This window comes from Acinonyx jubatus, chromosome C2 (genome assembly GCF_027475565.1).
Source record: "Acinonyx jubatus isolate Ajub_Pintada_27869175 chromosome C2, VMU_Ajub_asm_v1.0, whole genome shotgun sequence".
Classification (NCBI taxonomy): domain Eukaryota; kingdom Metazoa; phylum Chordata; class Mammalia; order Carnivora; family Felidae; genus Acinonyx; species Acinonyx jubatus.
The window spans coordinates 139,673,867-139,696,332 of record NC_069384.1 but is presented as its reverse complement, the minus strand read 5'-3'; the positions used below and the strand labels follow the sequence as shown (position 1 = coordinate 139,696,332).

At 44.6% G+C, this 22,466-nt stretch overlaps 1 protein-coding gene across 11 annotated transcripts in view; it reads right to left on the bottom strand.

Annotated features, from left to right (window-relative positions):
• RARB (retinoic acid receptor beta) overlaps positions 1-22,466 on the bottom strand; it is a 747,871-nt gene that overhangs the window by 152,429 nt on the left and 572,976 nt on the right. Inside the window, exon 1 of one of the 11 annotated variants that reach the window (XM_053221536.1) lies at positions 19,559-19,695. The exons of 5 other annotated variants lie outside the window; for them this stretch is intronic. Coding sequence is in view for 2 of the 6 variants with exons in the window: in XM_027040937.2 (XP_026896738.1) it covers positions 18,721-18,877 (157 nt within the window). In the remaining 4 variants the exon portion in view is untranslated. 5 more of the 11 variants (XM_053221537.1, XM_027040941.2, XM_027040937.2 and 2 more) reach the window with 5 other exon arrangements.

The following is a 22,466-nucleotide window of genomic DNA, read 5'->3' as shown; positions in this document are numbered from 1 at the left end:
GATCGAGGGCAGCGGTTCTTAACCAGCATCGGTTTTGCCCCACAAGAGACATTTTGTCTCCAGACAGTGTGGCTGTCATAACTGGGGGCCGCGACTGGCATTTAGTGGGTAGAGGCCAGGGATGCTTCTAAACATGCGACAATGCACAAGCCTGCCCTGCTCCGCTCCCCTACCCCCAATGAATTCTCTGGCCCAATTTATAAATAGTGCTGAGTTTCAAGAGCCCTGATCTAGGGTAAGGATGCTCCCTGTGCGGAGGCTTTAGGACGAAGCAGTGGGGCAGCAGATAAGATGATCTCCCACAGCGCCAGAGAATCGGGCCTGGCATCCCAGCTGACAGAAGGCATAACCCAAGTGCCTAACTCTGCCACATACTAGCAGTCCCTTTAGCTTCCGGAACCTCAGCTTCCCTGATCTGGAAAGTGGACATAGCAAGCATACTTACTACACAGCAGGGTTTCCAATTTGTGAACTCTACACAAAATACAAACACAAAAATAATAGCTAACACTTACTTCTCAGAGTATTTGGGAAAAGATGGGTTAAGTCCGATCTTAAGAACTCGACTAACAGAGCCCCTGGGTGGCTCAGCTGGTTGAGCGTCTGACTCCTGATTTAGGCTCAAGTCATGATCTCATGGTTTGTGAGTTCGAGGCCCACGTTGGGCTCTGCACTGACAGTATGGAGCTGCTTGGGATTCTCTCTCTTCCTCTCTCTCTCGACCCCTCACCCACTCACACCCACTCACTCATGTTCTCAAAATAAATACTTAAAAAAAAAAAGAATGTGACTCATATGGTTACCTGAGAAAATGACAAGAAACGTCTCTAGAGTCTAGTCAAATATTAACATTGCGACAATATTAATAGCTAACCTTTGTGCAGCATGTACTATGAGCCAGCCACTGCCCCCATTAGATTCTAGGCATATTCCATATTTTAACTCATTTGACCCTAGGAGATAGGCAGACTGAGTATTTCATCTTTACAGGCAGGAAACCGGGGGCACTGTGGTCATGTCACTGTTCAAGACCACACAGATGAGAACCCAGGAGCAGGGATTAGAAGGCAAATGGTCTGGGGTTCAGGAGGAGTGTTCAACCCTGGGGTTGGCGGAAGACAGGGACATCCTTATGACCACACAGAACTCCTTCGGCAAGAGGCTGGCACATCCCTGCCAGCGAGTTTCAGAATATATAGACTACGTCTAAGACGGACACACAGTTGTCCCAGCATAAGGACCCAAAGTAAAACTGGAAATCTAAAAGAGAAAGCAGCTAAGGGTACAGAAATAATGCCCTCTTTTCTTTCCAGTCAGAGCAATAAAGTAGGAAAGTCCCCCAGAAGCAAACACAGGAATTAGAAGGTACACACACACACACACACCCCTCCCACATCTTCCCTGCTGAGAAACCAACCCCCAGCAGGCAGAATGGCAGCAGCTAAAACCGAGGTTCCAGAGGCCTTTGGCAGTGCTCCAAGGGCGTGTTTCTACACACTGTCAGGAGCAGTAACTCAGGCCAAATGTGGCCTGCTCAACTGCCAGATTTTGGGGCTGGCGGTGGGGGATGGAGGGGACAGCGCTGGACGCCCCGCCCCTAAGTTGGTTTTCTCTCTTGCCAGCGGGCCATATATACTCCTTTAACCAAAGCTTAACTGGCACAAGAATGAAACCAACATCCAAAATTCTAAAGCTGTGCCACAGCCCCCTCAGTCATTGTCTACTGACTTCTAGAAGCAGGACGACAGTGAACTCCCTCCCTGCACCTTCTAGTTCACGAATAGGAAGATATTGTTAGTGCCGGGGATAAGCATAGCACATCATCAGGTCAAAAGGGTGCACTTGGGTGGCATTTTAAAAGATTCTGGAGTTTCCACATGGAATTAAGCTTATGGAGATGCTGTAACTGTTGTGTTTTTTCTTTTGTAAGTGATTTTTCAAAATTTCTTGAGAAGAATGAGAGGTGCAGAGTGTTTGAATTGTGGTTCCTAAAAAAGAAATTGCTAAAGAAAACTTGAAAGAACAAGGAAATTTTCCCCAGTCTTCCAACTCTGAGCGGTCCCCAAGCTCAGGTCTTTTTTGGATATTCCTTCCTGCAAGGGAACTTTCCATCTTTACAGATAAGTCAAGGCATGTGACGGGAAGTGTGAATTCTGAAGCCAGCCTGTCTGGGTTCAAATCCTAATTCTGCTACTTACCATGTGACTGTGAGTGAGCAGCTTGACCTCTCTGAGCTTCCATTTCTCCTTGCAGAAAATGCGAGTGTGCCCCTCATCGGATCACTGTGGGCGTCAGATGATAAACCACTGTGAAGGGACGCGATGACACGCACACGCGCCAGGTCGGTCACACGTCAGTGTTACACAAGTAGAAGTACCACCATCAAGGATCACACTTGGGCTGGCGAATCTCAGCGTTGTTCACCTTCTCATCGTTCTTGCACACGGTGGACTCACGTCTTGATTCGCTGACCCTCGCTTCCACTTTCCTTTCCCAAATGGCCATCCCTCCTTCCAAAAGAGATTCTTGAAAGCCAGGACAAGTGAAGCAGTATGTGTCAGCGTTGTTGCCTTACGCTCTCTCTGAACAGTCCCTTCCTTCCCAGCCTCTCGGGCATTAAGCCAAAGTGCCACTACAGTCCTCTCTTCATGGGTTTCCCGGCCCACCCGCAGTCCCCGCGCAGAGGACCCCCGGAAACCGCTTCTTCACGCCCCGCTCAGGGCTCCTCAGTGCCTGAAAGAGCGCCCAGTACACAGGAGGGACTCAATGAGCGTCAGTTGAAAAAAAACACGAGTGAAAGAATGAACTCTGCACAGAAATTCTTCCACGCGGCACCAAGATAACAAATGATGATTGTTGTGGCCGGTTTGGCGGTTATCCGCCAACAAGCGCGTATTACCTGGCCGTGGGACTTGAGATGTGTTTGCACTCCCTCCACCCCGCGTGCTTGCTTGTGACAAGAGTGTGAAGGAGAGCAGGGATTATCATCATTATCCGTTTTTTTCCCCTCCATTAGTCACAGGAGGAAACTGAAGCACAGAGAAGTTAAATGACTTAGCCAAGGTCACACGGCTGGGCCATGGCTTGGTCTAGAATGGGCCTCCTGAATCCACATACAGGCTTACTCTAAACGAGACACAAAGCTACTTGTTTCTACTCTAAGCCGTTTTATTAATGTGTTGATGTTTTAGGACAAGGTCAGCAAGCTTTTTCTGAAAAGGGCCAGGTAGTAAATATTTTCGGTCTTGTGGACCATATGGTCTCCGTCACAGCGATTCAACTCTGCCACTGTAGGGAGAAGGGAGCACTAGACAAGACGTAAATGAACAGGCGTGGTATGTACCAATAAAACATTATTTAGAAAAGCATATTCCGAGCCAGATTTGGCTTAGTTTCCTGACCCCTGCTTTAAGATAAAGGAAATTAAAACGATCCCTTCTTATGGTAAACTGTACATGTTACTATAAAATCCATGCTTTCCTTTGCTTCCAGGGTAAAGATAGAGTATGACAGCCATATGTCACAGAGATGTGGGAAATATTTTAAGGATGCTAACGCTATAGAGCATACAGTATTTATATGCACTATAAATGTGTAAGGTCTGCACATTTCCTTCAAAACTAACCTCGTGTACACATTTTTATTAGTTAGGGAGGTCAATATGTCTATCATAAATACATTTTAAAATTCCTTCCTACATATTCTCTCCACTGGGATTATTTATCGTGGCTTGTTCCCTGGCCCCGAGCCAGGCAGAATATGGGAGTTTTAATACCTTTAATCCATTACATGGATTTTTTTTTTTTTTTTAGAGCTCCATAAGACAAAATAAAATGCACTCTCATGGTCATATATGCAATAAACCTGATATGCCACTTAATATTTCATGCCCCATTTTATATTTCAGTTGTGACGGTCCCCAGCTTTCAACATGCACCATGACATATTTTCAGCCATCTTTTTGCTCTGATTTTGTGTGTTTGTTTAGAAAATGAACAGATCACAAACAACAAATCTGAATGGACTCTGAGGGGTGACTATTACTGCTCCCTAATATTCTGAAGGGGCACTGAAATGACTGTTCGCTGACGTAGGCCACCCAGTTCCTTGCAATGTGAACTGGTCACGTTTATTTTTATTAGGCCATGCTACACTGCACTGACAAGGAGGTGTACATTTATTTTTATGGCTCGTCGTATGGTAAGTGGTCTCCAAAGATGGCCTGGTCAATGAGCCACACCTCCAGGAATCCACACCAACGCGTAAGGCCCTTCCTCTTGAATCTGAGCTGTTACTCTGATTTCATCCTGATCAACAGAAAGTGGCAAGAGTGATGCTGTGTTACACATAGGGCTAGACCCTAAGAAGCCTGGCAGCTTCCATATGGGTTTCCTGGGATGTTTATTCTAGGGGAAGCCAGGTACAGAGCCCCGTGACCACCGTGCTGTAAGGGAGCCCATGTCATAAGCGGAGGCCATGTGGAGAGAGAGATGCCATGGCAGCCTCCAGCCGTTGCTGCGATGTCAGCTGCGGAAGTGGACATGTGAATGGAGAAGGCTTCTGGAACATCCACCGGGGTCAAACCCATAGACAAGTCTAACCTCAGTCACTTCTTCTTATTTTTTTTTTTTTAAGTTTATTTATTTATTTTTGAGAGAGAGAGAGCACAAGCAGGAGAGGGAGAGAAGGAGAGACAGAATCCCATGCAGGCTCCGCGCCATCAGCGTGGAGCCCGATGTAGGGCTCGAACTCATGAACTGTGAGATCGTGACTGAGCCAAAACCAAGAGTCGGACGCTCAACTGACTGCACCACCTAGGTGCCCCAGCCTCAGTCGCTTCTGACTGCAGCCACGTGTAGGACCCCAAGAGAGACAGAACCTTGAAAGTTAATAATAAACTGTGTCTTAAGCTACACAGTATTGGGTTGGTCTGTTACATAGCAATACGTTAATTCTATAATTATTAATTAAAGATTATTTGGGGGGGGCGCGCCTGGGTGGCTCAGTTAGTTAAGTGACTGACTCTGGCTCAGGTCATGATCTCGTGGTTCGTGAGTTCAAGCCCCGCGTCGGACTCTGTGCTGACAGCTCAGAGCCTGGAGCCTGCTTCACATTCTGTGTCTCCCTCTCTCTGCCCCTCCCCTGCTCATGCTCGGTCTGTCTCTCTCTCTCTTTCTCTCAAAAATAAATAAACATTAAAAAAATTTTTTTAAAGATTATTTTGGTGGAGCCACAAAGAACCCGCAGAAAGGCTCATTTCCACTCTTTTAGAATCTGGGAGACAATAATTTGACATGGACTGTATACTTTGCATGCATTCCTTCCAGATACAAGAGCAATGGACTAATTCCATCTAAAAAATAATGAAGTTCTGAATAAAAGGAGTGTGCTAATTGCTCAGCTACATATTCCAAGACAGTAATGATTAAAATATCACAGAACAAGGCCCTTTAAAACTGTTTTTAGGGGCGCCTGGGTGGCTCGGTCGGTTAAGCGTCCGACTTCTGCTCAGGTCATGATCTCACGGTCCGTGAGTTCGAGCCCCGCGTCGGGCTCTGTGCTGACAGCTCAGAGCCTGGAGCCTGTTTCTGTGTCTCCCTCTCTCTCTGCTCCTCCCCTGTTCATGCTCTGTCTCTCTCTGTCTCAAAAATAAAATAAACGTTAAAAAAAAATTAAAAAAATAAATAAGTTGTTTTTAAAAGTTGGCTGTAATGCAATGTGTCTCCCCCCCCCCCCAAACTGCTTATAAAGCTCATTCATATCCACCTGAGCCCACATGTGAACACCACCTGCCTGTCACCTGCATACACCCTCTTTTATTTTGAGATGCAGATGTCTGCTTATAGGGTCGTTGTATTTTTATTTGTTCCTCCAGGGGACAGATTGAATTCTCCTCCCCACACTGGACATTGCCGTTCAAAATAATAGCAAAAGACTTGCAGGTAATGGGCTATAATACTCACTTGATACTCACTAAAGGACGGTTTAGATCACTTGCTCTCTGTTACCTTTCGCGAAACATCTGTTTCATATGAGCCAGTTAAAAGTGCATACATCTGTAAATAATAAGCCTGTGTGTGCACATAATTTAATGAATTAGGACATAAAAAGGAATTGAACAGTAGGGGCACAGCAATTAGAGTAACTGCCCATTTTGTTAAAAATGTATTGTTTCCAGCTTTCACTTGGAAACCCTTTTATTATTCTGTGGGTTCTGAGGCTTCCAACCTTCTTATTGCCCCTTCCTGCAAAGCACATAGGAGTTTACTTTGCATAGTTGGCAGAGGGAAGGCAACCCACATAATGCAAAGCCGGGATGGGAACTTGCAACTGGCTCGCTTCTACTTGGGAGACCGGAGTTGGGTACCTGATCTAGTCTGTGCCTGGGAACTCTCATCCGTAAAATGGTGCGATAACAGGGCTTCCCAGATGACAGCGTTCATTCTGTGTACTTGGCAGGCAGTAAGAGCTTCATCAATAATAATTATGATGATGGTGGTTTTGCATTCTAATGAAAATCCATCACAACTTGTGCCCAGGTCCAGGGAACAAACCTGGTTCAAAAGTTTCTCTTGATTGTTAATCTGGTCTTATGTCTATTTACCTTCATCATTTCTAAGGATCGACAATAAAAAGGGGGAAGGAGGGACCATGTCCTGGTTAACAGGAAGGACCATCAGAAAATCTGCTTCTCGGATATCAAAACGAACGCCAGAAGCCCAAGGAAATATCCTGTGCCCATTCAGGCCAGTTTTCTGGCTAACGCATTCATAAGTGTTCACCATAACCGCCAACCTGAACTTCCCAAGTTTTGACAGCTCCCTGGAAGTTTACCTTCAGGTGTTCTGAGTGACTCTAAAACACACAAATGTATCAAAGCGGAAACCATTTGAGATGTTCTGAATTGTAAGTTTGTTACTACTGAACTATTCTCAGCTTATTTCCTGAGCACCTACTGTGTGCCAGGCACCAGGTTGCAAAGCAGAGCACACACACATGAGCAGAAGAAGGTCCTCCTGGGAGAGACAGGATGGCATTTTCTAGAACACATGGTGAGCCTTCCACAGAGTGTGGCCGGTTCCTCTCTGCCTCCCTTAAGTTTAAGACGTTTCAACTGAGTTGAAAGTAGCTTGGAAATGTTGGAAGATACTCTGTCCATTTGAAAGTCAACAAGGACACAGGAGCACCGGAATAGAATGTGATGCCACAGTGATGTGATGACTGCAAGAAATATAATTGAAGTCCAGCCCACTGGGATTCTGTGAAAATCCTGGTTTAGCTCTGTAAAATGTTAGTAAAGTAAGTGCTATGCATTTGCCAGGCCCCAGGAAAAATAGTTCCACCCAGAAGGAAAACACGTTAAACAATGACTGAAATCCCCACCCTCTGGTATTCTGTTTACGTTCTCCTGCAGTCTATTTACCCTCTACATAAAGAGATAATTAAAGCTCCTTAATAGCAATAGGAAAGAAGAAGAATGGCGAAAGGGAAAGAAAGAGAACAAATATTGAAAAAATATTAATGGCTGGAGTATACAGAGCTGCGTTGTTCAATACAGTAGCCACTAGCCACGTGTAGGTATTGAAACCTTAACAGATTAAAATTAAATAAAATAAAAAATTCAGTCCCTCAGATATATGAGGCCCATATCCAGTGCCACACAAGGCTGGCGGCTACTATACTGGGCAACACAGAACTACAGATCACTTCCATCACTCTAGGAAGTTCTGGACAGTGCTGACATCTAGTACACTCAAACGGCGGTGTGCTTGACCATATCCACCGACTTAACCACAGTTAATTGAGTACTGACCAGGTACTAAGTACCACCATACTAGGACTGGAAGACAGAAGGACACAATATCTCATCCCCAAAACGTCCCAGGTTAGTAAGGGAGCCCAGTCAATACAACAAAACAGAAACACACACACACACACAGGAGAAATGGGTAGAAACACAGAAAACAAACTGGTAACTTTAACGGTACATATGGTAGTGAGTATCCAAGGGCTTCCCATAAAATCTTTGAGCTTTTCTGTGTTAAAAAAGTTTTTCATAATAAAGTAAGGGGGAAGGTATCTATTTACTGAATATTACCTATCAGGTACTTTAAATACACTCTTATGTAAGTCTATGGTAAGCTTGCAAGGTAAGCATTGTGGATCCATTTTATAGACGGAACAACTGAGGGGACTGGAGCTTTAGCTTCCACAGCCGAGGCAGCGCGTGGAGAATGCCCAACTCCACCATGTGACACACTGCATAGGACCACGCCGTACCCCCCGAACACGTGACGGCATCTTACAGGTTCCATTCAGAACCTACTGCGTGACTTCTAGTAAGTCACTTCAATGCATCCATCTGTCTCCATTTCCTCAAAATACGTAATTCAGTAACAATTAGATTTCAAACAAACAACAAAAACAGGCAGAACATGGCTTATAAAAATCCAAAACAGAGAGCAATACATCACATTTCAGGTATCACTGAAATCAGTGAAATAAGAGCATTATGGGAGAGGCTAACAACCGTCATGATTATTTATGGAAACTTCATCAAGCAGTAATAGTTTTCTTAGGTTTGGGACCCTCTAAAGAAAACAGATACTTTAAAACAGGCGGCGAATTCCAAAAGGGCAATTTAACTTCATCCTCTCTTAGGAAGCTTCCCCCCACCCCACACCCTGCTTTTTTTTTTTTTTTTTAAGTAATGGATGCTATAATAGTGATCCTTAACTATGAGGCACCCCCAGCAGGAATCATTAGCAGTGGTCTCTAGAGGAGCGTTACAGGTGAACTTGGAGAAGACGCAAAGCCTCATTTCTCATCTCTCACCATCCTGCGATTCCCCGGTAAACACAAGACTCATGCAGACCCTGACTCCTGTGAGGGACGGAGGGAGGGAAGGGGCCAATGCAGAATTCAGCCACAAACAGGATGGGACAGGGGACAAAAGAGGCCGTGGCTGCTATCAGAGAAATAACGCAGTCAGAGGAACTCATGCGAGTTACGGTTCCTTACTTCTCTCTTTTCTACATCTCCCCCACGCCAAAACAGTCCGGGGCCCCTTCTCGGGTTTGTTAGGGCATAGAACGCGTTCCAGGAATTCTTCACGCAGCTGATGCAGATGACAGACCTAAACTGGAAGTGCGTCAGTCCACACGGACGATGGGGAAAAGCCCTTCCCGTGGTTTCAGCCTCAGCCCTACAACTTACTGTGTGACTTCAGACCCACTCCTCACCTTCTCCGAGACACAACTGCCTCTCCTGTAAAACGAGGAGCATCGGACCTTCCACGCCGGATCAGCGGTGAGGGCCGACTGGCGAGAAGGCATCGACAGGCGGCAGAGGAGAACCATGGAAACCGTGTAACCAGCCAAAAACCGACGAACGAAAACCCCTCCGTGGTGCTTCAGTGCAGTCTCTATCGTCAGAAGACAATCGTTTCTTTCTTATCAGAAGGCACGCGTGGGACGATCGCTACGGGGAACGGAGGATGGCCGCACTTCCTCTGTCACTGCCCCGTCGAGAGGCAGAGTTTGGGGATGCGGGCTGGCCCCGGTGCCTGCTTCGCCCGCAGAGGCGCGAGTGGCTCCGTGCCAGCCCTGGATCTGGCCCTTCAGAGGGCTGGGGGCTTCCGCTTCCTCCCTCCCTCTCCGATCATTGCTGCCCTGCTGGGACAAGCACGGGCCACGTGCAGCCGCTCGAGTCGACAGGCCCAGCTGAGCTCCCTGCCAACGAGAGCGACGCGGACCGCCAGCCAGGGGAGTGAGCCTGCCGGGACTTGGAGAGACGCAGGCCTCAGCTGACAGCGTGTGGAGCAGAAGACCTGCCCAGCTGAGCCCGGTCCATCTACAGACTAATGAGATAATAAATTGTTAGGCCACTAAGTTTCGGGGGCGGCTTGGCACGGAGCAGGAAGTCACGGGAACAATGATCGAGAGATAAGCGATCGTTTTCTTAAAAGCCAGTCTAATCAGACCCACCCCAAAAGAACATCATTTAACATATTAACTCCAGAAATATCCACATAAGGGTCTTCCAGAAGCAACTTTGGAAGGCACGCGCTCATTCCAGCGCTCCCTACACCACGTTTGGAAATTACCCGTGAGGCCTCCACTCGGGAGAACCTCTTGCCTGCTCCTGTGGCAAAGATGTTCCACCCGCCCGATCCCTCACCTGCAGCAGCTGTGGTTCTCGGGGGTGTTTCAGTTCTTTCCGTGATCAGACTCACGTTCAAAGTCCCAAGGAGATACTTGTGTTGGTGTTATATAAGAGGGTTGTGTCACAGGGACTTGTGTATGCAATTTCTCCAGACATTAGGAGTCCAGAGAGAGCAGGGACAGGGTAGGAATCATGTTGGTGTCATCCAGAGAAGAGAACATATCAGGGGGACATGGCAGACACCCAAGAGCTGTTTGGTGAGTGACCCCACAAGATCGAATCCACCGGTGAGCAATGAAAACGGACTGTACCCCTGACAGCATCTCTGGGTGAAGTCGCACTGTGACAGTTTCATAGGTGACAAGGCTCCCCTGTAAAAGTCGGTCCTCTGTAGTAAATCTGGGGGCTTGGTAAATGGATGCCACCAAATCAGGGCCCGTGTTACCCAAATGGTGACAGAAACGGGACGGACTGTGACCCAGGTTATGAGCCACAGACAGAGGAACCTTTTCGTCGAGGAAAAGACGTACCAACTAAAAAAGCAGGTTCGCTATGAGCAGAGACACGTGAGCCACAGGTGTCACGCTGGAGTCAGAGCACAAGTCTACTCCGTGGCTTCTGTTTTGTTTTCTGGGCGAGAATAGACTCCTCATTTACATGAGCTCTGATCTTTCTACAAATCCTGCACCGTAGACATCATTATTCCCATCTCATAGCTGTGGAAATCGGTCCTGGGTCAAGGCGGGCTACTTTCATTATCTCAGACCATCGGGCAGTGGCAGGGAATACAGGTGGAGAGGTACGTGGGAGGGTACGAGATGTGAGTGGGCACGCAGAGCAGAAGCAGTAAAACTTTCAGAGAGTGACAACTCTTCACAGCCTCTGGTCTGAGAGCCAGAAAATCATTATACCTTCTTGTGGTATAGGTACAGAGCTCTGGATGGACAGGTGATAGGAAAACCTTTGCAAGAGTACGTGCAACTTGCAGCCACTAGAAGCCCAGCATGGGTTTCTGGAAACGCTTGCCCAAGTAGCCGAGAGATGCCCTGTTCATCTGCATCCTCCAACTTTCTCTGCAAATCCAAACCTGCTCATCCTATCTCTAATTCCTATTGTTCCCTCTGATAAGCAGGGCCCCAGTGAACAATTAAAGCTTTCAATAAATAATCTCTAAGCACATTCATTTGATTGACTGTTATTTGATACAGCAGTTAGTTTCAATGGGGCAGTTAATATTGATCACATAAAGTACTCCAGACAAACACGAAACAGTTCCAGAACTCCATGGATTATTACCCTTTATCTGCCAGTCATCTGGGTTACTTGTAATGGTCACGGAATTTAAAATCAATAATAACAATTAGTGTTCTGTACACCAAAACGGATGAATCATGTGAAATGGGTTTTCATATAAAATCAAAGGTAAGGCAGACTGCACCCTGGAAAAAGGCTCTCTGAATTTCCGGTACACATTCGGCAAGGTACTTTTGGGCAAGTGTTCCAAACAGGCAGCAGGAGAGAAAGAAAGGTATTTAGGAGGAGAGGTGGCTATAAAAGCCCACGTGAAACCCCTGACAGTCCTCATCCAAAGAGATGAAGTATAAAAGATAAAAGTGACCAAAAGGAGTGCTAACAAGCATAGTGAAATTAATGGGACTGGCAATTTGCTTCCTCTGAGATGCGCTTCTAGCTACCTTTTTCGGCTTCTGATTCATAGGCATTAATTGTGATTTTTTCGTAATAAAATGGCAGCAACGCTATTTTAGCACCATGGCACCAGTGCTGTTAATGTCTGGATAATTAAAATGCAAAGCAACAGAGAAACGTTTCGTCATTAAACTGTAACCAGCGCACTATGTGAAATCATCCATTCCAAAGACTTGTTTTTCATCAATTATTTGTTATTTATCTGATGTAAATATAAGAAGGACTAATTAAAATGTATGCCTTTTTATACAGCTTCTTGTCATTAAAGCCAATGAAAGCATTCTGAGGACCATAATGAAATAATTATGTTTGCCTTTAAGAATTCTCTTCAATAACACATGGCAGTACTGAGCTAAATTAAAACATCAGGAACTAAATTTCGCTTGCCTCCATTTCCATTTTAGTTAATTATACCCCCAAGCTTTTCAATAGACCAGACCCTAAAAAATCTTTTGAAGCTGAAACAGGCTTCAGATCACCAGCCTTTTTATAATTATGGACCTTGATAACAAGACATAGGTACCGTAGCCCCAAAAGCTTTACAATTTTTGAGAGGAGGCATGGGTTAGACGAGGTCTTCATTTGCTCTGGAAATCAGAGAAAAACTGAGATAAACGTGATCCAAATCTTCTCCTCCCAGTTAACGGATGTCCCCGTCTTATCTGGTCTTGCCTGCATTATTTCCACCCGAGTATTTTGGATTCAGCTATTTGGATTTTTCTGATTTGGTAAACTGTGATCTGTGGTGAACGGTAATTGATCAATAATAACAAAACCAAACATTTCACTACATCTGAGTCAAATTAGGAGAGTAACCCCTTATTCAATACTTAAAACAACAACAACAACAATTATCTTTAAGGAAAGAGTAGACTCACGAGAACCTATAAACTTGAAAAAATAAAAACCGGCTCTTTCATTCAAGTGTCTCCCCCAGACCTCAAATCGCAGATACTTGCAAAGGCAAGAATAATGTGAGTTTAAGAAAAAAGGAAGACCGAAAGAGGAGAGCAAACACTGCTGGGGGCTGTCAGGGCTGGTGGCAAATGAAATAGCTTTAGCAAAGCTGTCTGTCATATGATGCGGATGGGGGTGGGAACTTGGTACTTAGGAAAGTAAATAGGAACACCAGGGATTAACTCTGACAATGTGAATTCCTTCCCATTTTGTTATACAGAGGCAGTTGGCGGGGTTCATGGGGGATAGGATTTGGGGACTGCTGCAGAGACCTTCTCCAGACAAATCAGAGGGAAACTGTGGACAGCTGGGAAACAAGGATCTATTCTAGGACAACATAAAATTGCAATTATACTCTCAGAATCTGCTTTTATTAAAATCACTCCCACCCAAGTGACTCTTTGTTCTGTTTAGAGAAATTTCCTTTGGGGCGTGAGGGACGTACGTGGTCACCCACTGTCACTCCTGTTAAAATTAGCTTTCCTCGTGCCTCCACCCCCCCCCCCCCCACCCGCTGGTTCAGTGTGTCAGCAATGGGGGAGGCCTGGAGACTCCTGGAATCCATGTGCCCTGACTAGAGGAAATGCTTGGCCAGGCTGGCTTGCCTGGCTGACGTCAGTTCCTGTTATCCTCGCCTTATCGTGCAGGGGACCAAGAGTCTTATCTTACTGAATGGCCCCCCTTTCAGCTCCCCACCCTGCAAGTCCAGAGAAAAAAAGCAAGTCAGCAGTTCCATTGCCTGTTTGAATTCTCCTCTAAGAAGCTCTGAAAGCTCAAGATAAATAATATAATACCTGCAGACTCACCCTTACTGCTTCCTAGGTCGGGAGAACTTGCACAACTTTTATTCATTTAAAGGGGTTCGGGGGTGTGGGGTGAGGCGGGGATTATGGTTCTTAACGACGAAGTAAGGAAGCCAGAAAGGAAAAGAGGAGAATTCGGGGCAACATATTGACTGATGAGGTTGTGTCATTAGATCTTACAGATGGGGAAGGTTATCTCATGTCCTATTTAACAAGAGGTACTTAGGCCAAGCCACTTACAGACAGGATACTGATAAATCTGGAACCTGAGTTCACTCCACTCTCCTCTCTCCATCACCGCCCGTTTCAACTTTTTAAGAAGAAGCTAGCCAAGAACTGATACAGCTTTGTTCATAGTAATTCAATTTAATAATTCTCTCCCTCCCCCCACTCCCAATACATACAACATGCTGGAATGAGAACCACAGTCATTGTACTTAAATCAGGTTTGGCAGGGGATGCCTTCTACTTAGAGAACTACAGTGTGCCACAAAAGGAATTCATGTTCAGAAGGATGACCCAGAAGCACAAGGCGATCTTCAGTCATAATGGAAAAATGAAGCTGTGAGCGCTCTAGCTATATTGACCAGAGAATCCAAACAAAGACATTCTGTGCCACTCCTGGGTTCAAGGGGCAGCCTTGGAAATCTCGTAATATTGAAATATCTGGCATATTTCAATGATTTATGTGGGAATTGTGGCAGTATATCTGAAAGTGGGTTACTCTAGAAAATCAGAGACGTACGATTGCCCTAACTACACTATAATCTGAAAGGCAAGATCCTACATTAATATCTTTTGGAAAGGTTTTCAGCCAAGATTTTTCTGATTAACCTTCCTCAAAAGCTCCCATTTCTGAAAGCATGTATTTAATTGATAGTTAACTGAATCTCTAGTAGAACATTTAAAGTAGAAAAATGTCATTTAAAGATAAATTTATTGGCACTTACATGTAACTCAAACTCTATAGAAGATTCTTTTTAAGATGTTCTAAAATGAATACTGCATTTATTGTTTAATAAGCCCTATGTGATTTGAAGAGCGTTTTATATTTTGCACCTTGGTTTCACATCTCCATCTTTCTCCTTGAGAGTAACGCTCTGATTTAAAAAATTCCTAGCCTTTTATAAAAAAAAAAAAAAAAATCTGATTTCAAAGATTATAAATGCCTTGAGAGCAGAAGCTGCAATCTTTATCATTCATCGTGTATTTCTCTTCCGAGATAGTTTACTGATGCTTGTGGAATGTACAAAAGGGAAAACGGTAAGATTTTCTTCCCTTTTCAATCATCCCAGGGGCTTAATATGTTGAAGGCAAATTACAAGCATCGGACATCCAGAAGAACTTTCTTTTACTTTTTTGTTTTAAAGAAAAGTTCATGACAATACTGACTGGTTATATACGGTCAGAGCCAGGCTTCCAGAAATGAGAAGAAAACTTTTGATTCAGATCAGTTAGCCTATCAGAAATGGCCATTCTGGTCATTTATCTAATTAGGACAAAAAAAAAAAAAAAAGGCCTCTTTCAAAACCACGGCTTTGCATTTGGGCTGGCAAATCAAATTCTAACTGGCGCTTGCAGACCAATTCCATAGCCGAAGTTTAAGCGGACAGACGTGTACCTCTCCTGTTTTATTTTCTGGAATCTACAATTTTCTGGCGATAAAATTTAAACTCATGTTTTGGTTTTTTTTTTCCTTCTAACTTACACATCAATACCTCCCTACCCAAAGTACCAAGTTATCAGCATGTGTACAAAATTTTAGTATTTCTTTTTTTTTTTTCCTACAGGGAAGGAAAACTTGGTGAAATTTCCGCTTATTTTCAGACGACCCTATCCTGCACTCTGAGATGTAAGCAAAAGTCCCTTTTCTTTCTCCTTTCTGATGGTATTAGTTACCACTGTCATGTGGCTGAGAAGCAGAAAATTATGTCCTACTTTAGAAAAACAATTGAGCCTTTTCATCGAAATATTTATTCAAAACCCCATTCAATTCATACGGTGGCTGTCAGTCTTTACTTAGTCTCTCTTTCAATGGGTATCTTTGATTTTGCCACTTTGACCCCAATTTATATCTCACTAGGAGAGGATTTGGATACTGTTTAATACTTAAAATTCAGGTCCCAGGGCTTTGAGAAGGGAACTTTTCTTCCTTCCTTAATCACACATGACTGTTTGTTTTTAAAACAGATTTCTCCTCATTAATGGGCAAAATACTATTTCAAAAAGAAAATATTTCTTTTCTCTTTTTTCTTTTGATGTGCTGAGTATGTAGAGGACAGGGAAGAAGGCCAAGAAGTTGTCACACTCATGATTTCACCGAAAGCAACTGTATTTAGACCACAAATATTAGGATTTATCCTATGCCCACTGAGCAATTAATGCTGAAAACATCTGGAGCAGGCCCTAAAACCAAGATAATCCACGAGGCATCTGAATACAAACTTTGTGACTATGATACCTTCCAGGGGCAGTCTTAAATCGTATTATTTATACCACATTCCCTTAGTAGCCCGCTAATCCTGACTTCAAATTTTTATAACAAGCAATTCACAGGCCCTACTCAAACCGGTAGCTGGTTCACATGCCATTTTTGTCATTAAAATTACAAAAGAAACTAAAAAGAATATTCTAACACCTTTCAAAGACGGCTTCTGGTGCGTTTTACATTCAAAGGGTTTACTCTGATTACTACACACACACACACACACACACACACACACACACACACACACGAAAAAACAGAATCTCAAGGCAGAAAATACTTTTGGTTGGATTTAGTACGATTTTTTTTTTCTCCTTGCCCACTGTTTCCTCTGTGTGAAGAGCGTAAACAGATCTGTTTCTCGTCAAAACAGTCATTAAGTACAATGGAAAAGCTTGTGGTTTTTATGCTCTTTTTTATCCAAACGAAGCCCTACTATGCTTTTACTTCGCAAGTCCTAAGTAGCTATGCCACCCTGAACCAAACACCATGTGGCAGACATTTGTTAGAATTTTTACTTATGCTTAAAAACTTAATCTCTTGAACAACTAAACGCAGGGTCATAGAGTGGTTTATGGAGGATAAAGCAACTCTGCAGGGGCAAAAGCAATTTTTACAATTTATTCATTTAGCCTATAGCTGGGGTGTGCTTTTCCAGCCCTTGCGAAATTGACCACAATAAACACTAATTGCTTTGCTTACAAAAATAAGACACTGGAATTTCTGAAATCCCTTTGTCAAATGCCTTTATTTACTTTTTCTAATGCAAGTTTCTTTGATTAGCTGAACTTTGCTGTTATCGACACTTCTTGCTTATCGGCTGGCCCTAGGCAAATGACACATTCACCACTCGCTCTCCCCAGATAAGGCAAATCCCTTGTTTAACTTGTTCAAGAACAAACAAAGCTTTTCCCCCTACTCCTACAACTTAATAGGCATGTTTGGAGGGTTAATTACAAAGGGAGACTGTCTACTTATAAAGGCTCTATTAAGTCTAATAGCTTTCCGCCAAGGGTCCTGAACATTTTTTTCCCCTTCGTTAAAAAATATGTCTTACAGAACTTTTTCTTGTACCAAAAAGTTTTCTCAAGAGCTCCAGTTCCCTGAGATTCCAAGTGAAATTGTTCACATTGTTTTAACTGCTACAGAGGACAGGTTTCAAAGATCTGTTGGTGGGTTGTACAATTATTTTGTAACTCAGTTTCTTTTGACTTCTTCAGAAAGAACACAGGCAGCAGGAAAGAGAAGGCATTTGAGATGAAGACGCCTTCTGAAAATTATTTTCTTTTTGCCCTGGTTATGGCTCTAACAAATATTAAGTCAGACAGCCAATCGGTTGGCATCAAATGGTTATTGATTTTTCAGCTACAAACCTGTTGATTTCCTGGCCCAAGTAGCAAGTCTTTATTGCTAAGAAAAAGTTTCACAGAGAGCAATTTAAATCTGGTCACTGTCCCCGTTCTCTCCCTTTTCTTCTCCCTCTTTACATAAGCCACCATGTTATTAGGAAAACTCAATTTCTTCCAGTTAAACTTTGACCTCTTTGAAAACAAAGATTTAAAATGTCATTTTCAGGCTAATGCGCCAATGAATTGTCAAATAAAGTACTAAAAACATTTTGATAGATAGCTGAGCCATTTATCTAAATCACTGTCAGGGGGGCGATGCATCCTGCAGGCTCCCACCACAGCCACCCGAACGTGGGATTTTCTGGGACTTCTGGTCATTTCTCAAGCCTGCAGCCACACTACTGTTGACCAGATGCGTGCCTCGGCATCGTGTCAGGATCAGATAACCAAATAGTCAATATTTTTTTTAAAAACTGGGCTACTCCACTTAGATTTCCTTCCCTTTTAAATGATGTCCAGGTTCTGGGCTGAATTGCAAGATATGGAAATAATGGATGGCTCAGCCCAAGGGGTGTTCATTGCCAGTAGTTTTCTAGCAAAACAGCAACTTCTTAGAGCAACAAAGTGACTCGGAAAGGTGGCAGCAGGGTCAATGCTAAGAAATATTGCCTTTCCTTAGCAAGGAAAACATTGGAAGCCGCAGCTTTAACGGGTGGTTTATGAACTGCAAGAGCAGGAGCCACCCTAATTAGGCTAAATTCCTTGCAAGGACGATGTCATATTTTAATTACTTTGGACTGCTGAAACACACAAGGGGGGGATATATACAACTAGCAGCTAATCCAAAGAACAGCAAAGTTAAATTCCCCTCTGCATACATCTTAGTAAAAACTGCACAATGTGTCAAATTGCCTTACTTGAAGAATGTTTCAAAGTCCTGTGGTCACACTCTACTTCCCCCCCTCCCACCCCCCCACTCCATGCATCTTTTTAAAACTGTTTTCAAGAGACTGTAAGGTTGGTAAGGAGAGGAGCGGGGGGCCGGGAGGGGCTGTTTGGGAAGAAAACATCTAACAGGAAATTTTCAGCAAGAGGGAATCAATATGCACGCCAGCATATCACACCCTTTCAGCATTAAATCATTAAATCCTTTGTCTTGCTACCAATGCAGTTTGTTTCCAATGTCTTTATTGCATGCAAGAGAGACAATTCATTTTTTTTTTTCTTGGTAGAAGAAGGGAAAAAATAAACCTACATTGAGCAGTGTGCCGATGCTGCCATTCGGTTTGGGTCAATCCACTGAAGCATGCTTTGAGAGCTTTCTCCTGGAGCATGCAGGAAGACGGACTCGCAGTGTAGAAATCCAGGATTTGCCCAGGACTCACTGACAGAACATCCATACAGTCAAACATGATCTCCCCTGCACCGAATGTCTGCAAAAGTGCTTATCCTCTAGGTGTGGAGGCAAATGGCATAGAAAAGTCCACCCAACTCCATCAAACTCTGCCCCTTTTTTGGCACGTAGGCTGTTGGTCTTTTTCCCAGCCCCGAATCATGAATTATGACAGACAAGCCAGCTAAAAGCCTGTAATTGATCCAAATGATCATTTACCATTTTCCAGGCTTGCTCGGCCAATCCAGCCGGGGCGGGGGTTCCCAGAAAGATCCCAAGTTCTCCTTCCAAGCAAATGCCTGCAAAAAGCCTTCCGAATGCGGTCCGGATCCTACCCCGACGGTGCCCAGACAAACCCTGCCCGGCTCGCTCGCGTCCTCGGCATCCCAGTCCTCAAACAGCTCGCATGGGGGAATTCTGGTCCCCCCTTTGGCAAAGAATAGACCCTCCTGCCTCTGAACAGCTCACTTCCTACTACTTCTGTCACACAGAATGAAAGATTGAATTGCCTAATATATGCGAGTGAACTTTCGGTGAACCCTTCCCGGGCTGCTAACCTTCAAATGACCCAACGAGTCTGACATCACCAACTCCCAGGATTCTCACAGAGCTTAAAAACTCCCAGCAGCCCTGCAAAAGCAGACAGCCAGAGAGGCAGCGGGCGAGCGCGCAAGCCGCCTCTTTCTTTCCCATTTCTCACCTGAACAACAATGCAAGAAGTGCTTTTAAAACGGGCAGGGGAGGAGCCGGGACACCGCTCCGGGCTCACGTTGAGCGCCAACTTCTCTCCCTTTCCGCCTTTTTATCCGCCGCGGGCTTAGCTTGGAAGCGCGTGTCCCCCTCGCCCGCTCGCCTCCTGCCCACCCCCGCGCCCCCAGCCCACCCTCCACCCTTTAAATTCCTCCGTGCGCGCGCCTGGCTGTTACATTCCTCGTAACTTATGTGTTTTTCCACTCCCGAAAAAGCACATGCAAGCCCTCAACTGTAGAGCAGAGAGGAGAGCTACTCCTCGGGGAAGCCTTGGGTTGAGAAACTTTCCATTTGATTCTTTCTTTTTTTTTTTAAATACCCCCTCTTTATCCCTCTTGCAAAGCCCTGGGCGGAGGGATTGCATTTGCTCTGGAGTAATAATCTAGCTTTCTGGATTCATTTACTTAAAAAAAAAAAAAAATTCTCTCCAGTCTATACGCAGCAGTCAAGAATTGGTTACTCCTGCTCCAAACACTCACACATGGAATCACATGTATATACAGGATTTCAGGATCTGAGAAGACACAGTGGTCTAGAGTGGATGTGGGGCTCCAACTGAAATCGGTGCCACTTTCAGTTCGACCTTTAAACCAGCTGTGTGATCTGAGACAAGTATTTGATCTGAGCCTCAGTTTTCCCATCTGTAAACTGGGGATATAGGGCTGCTGTGAGCCCCCCCCCCACCTCCCCCCAAAAAGTACTGTAGGACACTGTATCCTGAAACAAGTACTCACTGTGATTTCATGCTTTCACTTTTCACCCGGGAAACAGAAGCCCAGGAGGACAGGCTGAGACCTGTCAGAGGCCACAAAACTCAGAGCCATGACTGGAACCTTACTCCCTGCAATCCTAGTCTGATGTGGAAATTACTTTGCTGTTTCCACAGCCTTGGACCCCGAATAGCCTGTTGGTGACCTGTCATGTCATGCACATACACACACACACACGCATACCCAACCACCACATAATTAAACACATATTTTGAAAACTGGTTAAGCGTGAAGGTTTTATATTTCCATGGGCCAAATTTCCCCAACGCTAGTCCCCTGCTCAATCTTGGTTATTTATTAGAATAATTTGAAGAGAAAGAGATTCTTTTTTATACTGGCCATATTGGCCCAACCACGAGGGAGGAGAAGCTTTTCAGCCAGTCTTAAAAGACGCAGAAGGACAGGGGCGCCTGGGTGGCTCAGTCGGTTAAGTGCCTGACTTCGGATCAGGTCATGATCTCACTGTTCGTGAGTTCCAGCCCCACATCGGGCTCTGTGCTGACAGCTCAGAGCCTGGAGCCTGCTTCAGATTCTGTGTCTCCCTCTCTCTGTGTCCTTTCCCCTGCTCATTCTGTCTCTCTCTGCCTCTCAAAAAAAAAAAATAATAATAAATGCTAAAAAAAAAAAAAAAAAAAGACGCAGAAGGACAGATGCAGTATTTACAAATAAACCCAGGCAGCTAGCTTTCAAAGGGAGAGCCAATCCACATTGTAGCCGTTTTGCACAACTTGTTTAAAAGGATGCAATGCACATCTGAGAAAGGAAACTCCCGGGAGTAATGAAAACACCCTACCTCCTCCACTACCACTGATATTTACTTGTAATTCTCCTACAGAACAGGGCAGGTAAGTGGGTAGGCAAGAGGGAAGGTTTCCTGCCCCCTGCAGAGAAGAGAGCCGCCCTGGGCTCCTTTCTGTGGATAGTGCTGGAATGTGCATTGGCATCCAGGCCTTTTAGAAGCCTGTCAGGGGGCACCTCGCCCCATGCTGAAAGGCTGCTCTGTCTCCAGGAGTTGCTAAGTGGCACTCGTGGTGTAACATGAAAAGTATGCGTCACACACACTTACCAAGTCAAAGATCCTTTTATGAAGGTACATTAAAACAATTTTCAGCCCAGCAAGCTCAGCTCTTGCCATTGAAAAGTCCAGGACGACAGCGGGGCGAGCTTTTGCTGAACTGTGTTTGTTAATTCTCTCTTTTTCAAAGGACCGTCATTTTATAACGGAGGTTTGTAAGGAACCCTTTAACTACAAAGAAAACACACACCTTAAGCAAGGAATACAGAGGAATGAACAAAACGTTTAACACGCTGTCGTTAAGATGGTTGTAAAGATACACAAAGTACCACATTATGTGCCAATCTCTGCGTGCATGGACTTACAGCTCCCCGTGCTTACTTCCGGCCCTCCCTCCGGCGTTCCTTGGAAACTCCTGTGTGGACTCCCAGGCGATAATGGAGGTGGGTGAAAAGGTATATGAGCAGAGAGAAAGAAGCAGCTACATTTAAAGTACATCAGGAAGGACTAAGAGAGGAGAAGCGTGGCCCCACTGCCAGCTGCGTGTATTCAGGTTTCTTTTACCCAGGGGACGCCACCGCACCCCCCTTGTTCAATCATCGTTCCAAAGGGTAGGGCGCTCCGATCGCATGCTGAAGATGGGGAGGGCGTCTCCCCAATTCCACTTAGTCTCATTCCTTCAGCTCCAGTTTCAGCCTCATCTAGGAAGGGAAATGACTGTTCCCAAATCTCTACCCTCAATACTATGTCATGGCCCAAGAAACAATAACAAAGCGGGCAGGGGGTGGGGGTGGGGGTGGGGTGGGGAGGGATGGCGCTAGGTTTGCTGTTTTCTTTCTCCGCACCAGAAAATTTTAAACTTCTCATCACCTTGGGGTTCTCTTCACTAGTAGAGGAAGAAACTTGGGCTTTTGAATACTGATCTTTTATTTCAATCTGTGTGAATAGAATATTATGGGTTTCTTACAGTGCAACAGCACTTACTCGTCTATTCATCATTTCTCATCATGAATTAATTATGCTGATAGCAACTATTAGAGCTATTATTTAATCCAAGTATTAATTTATAAAGC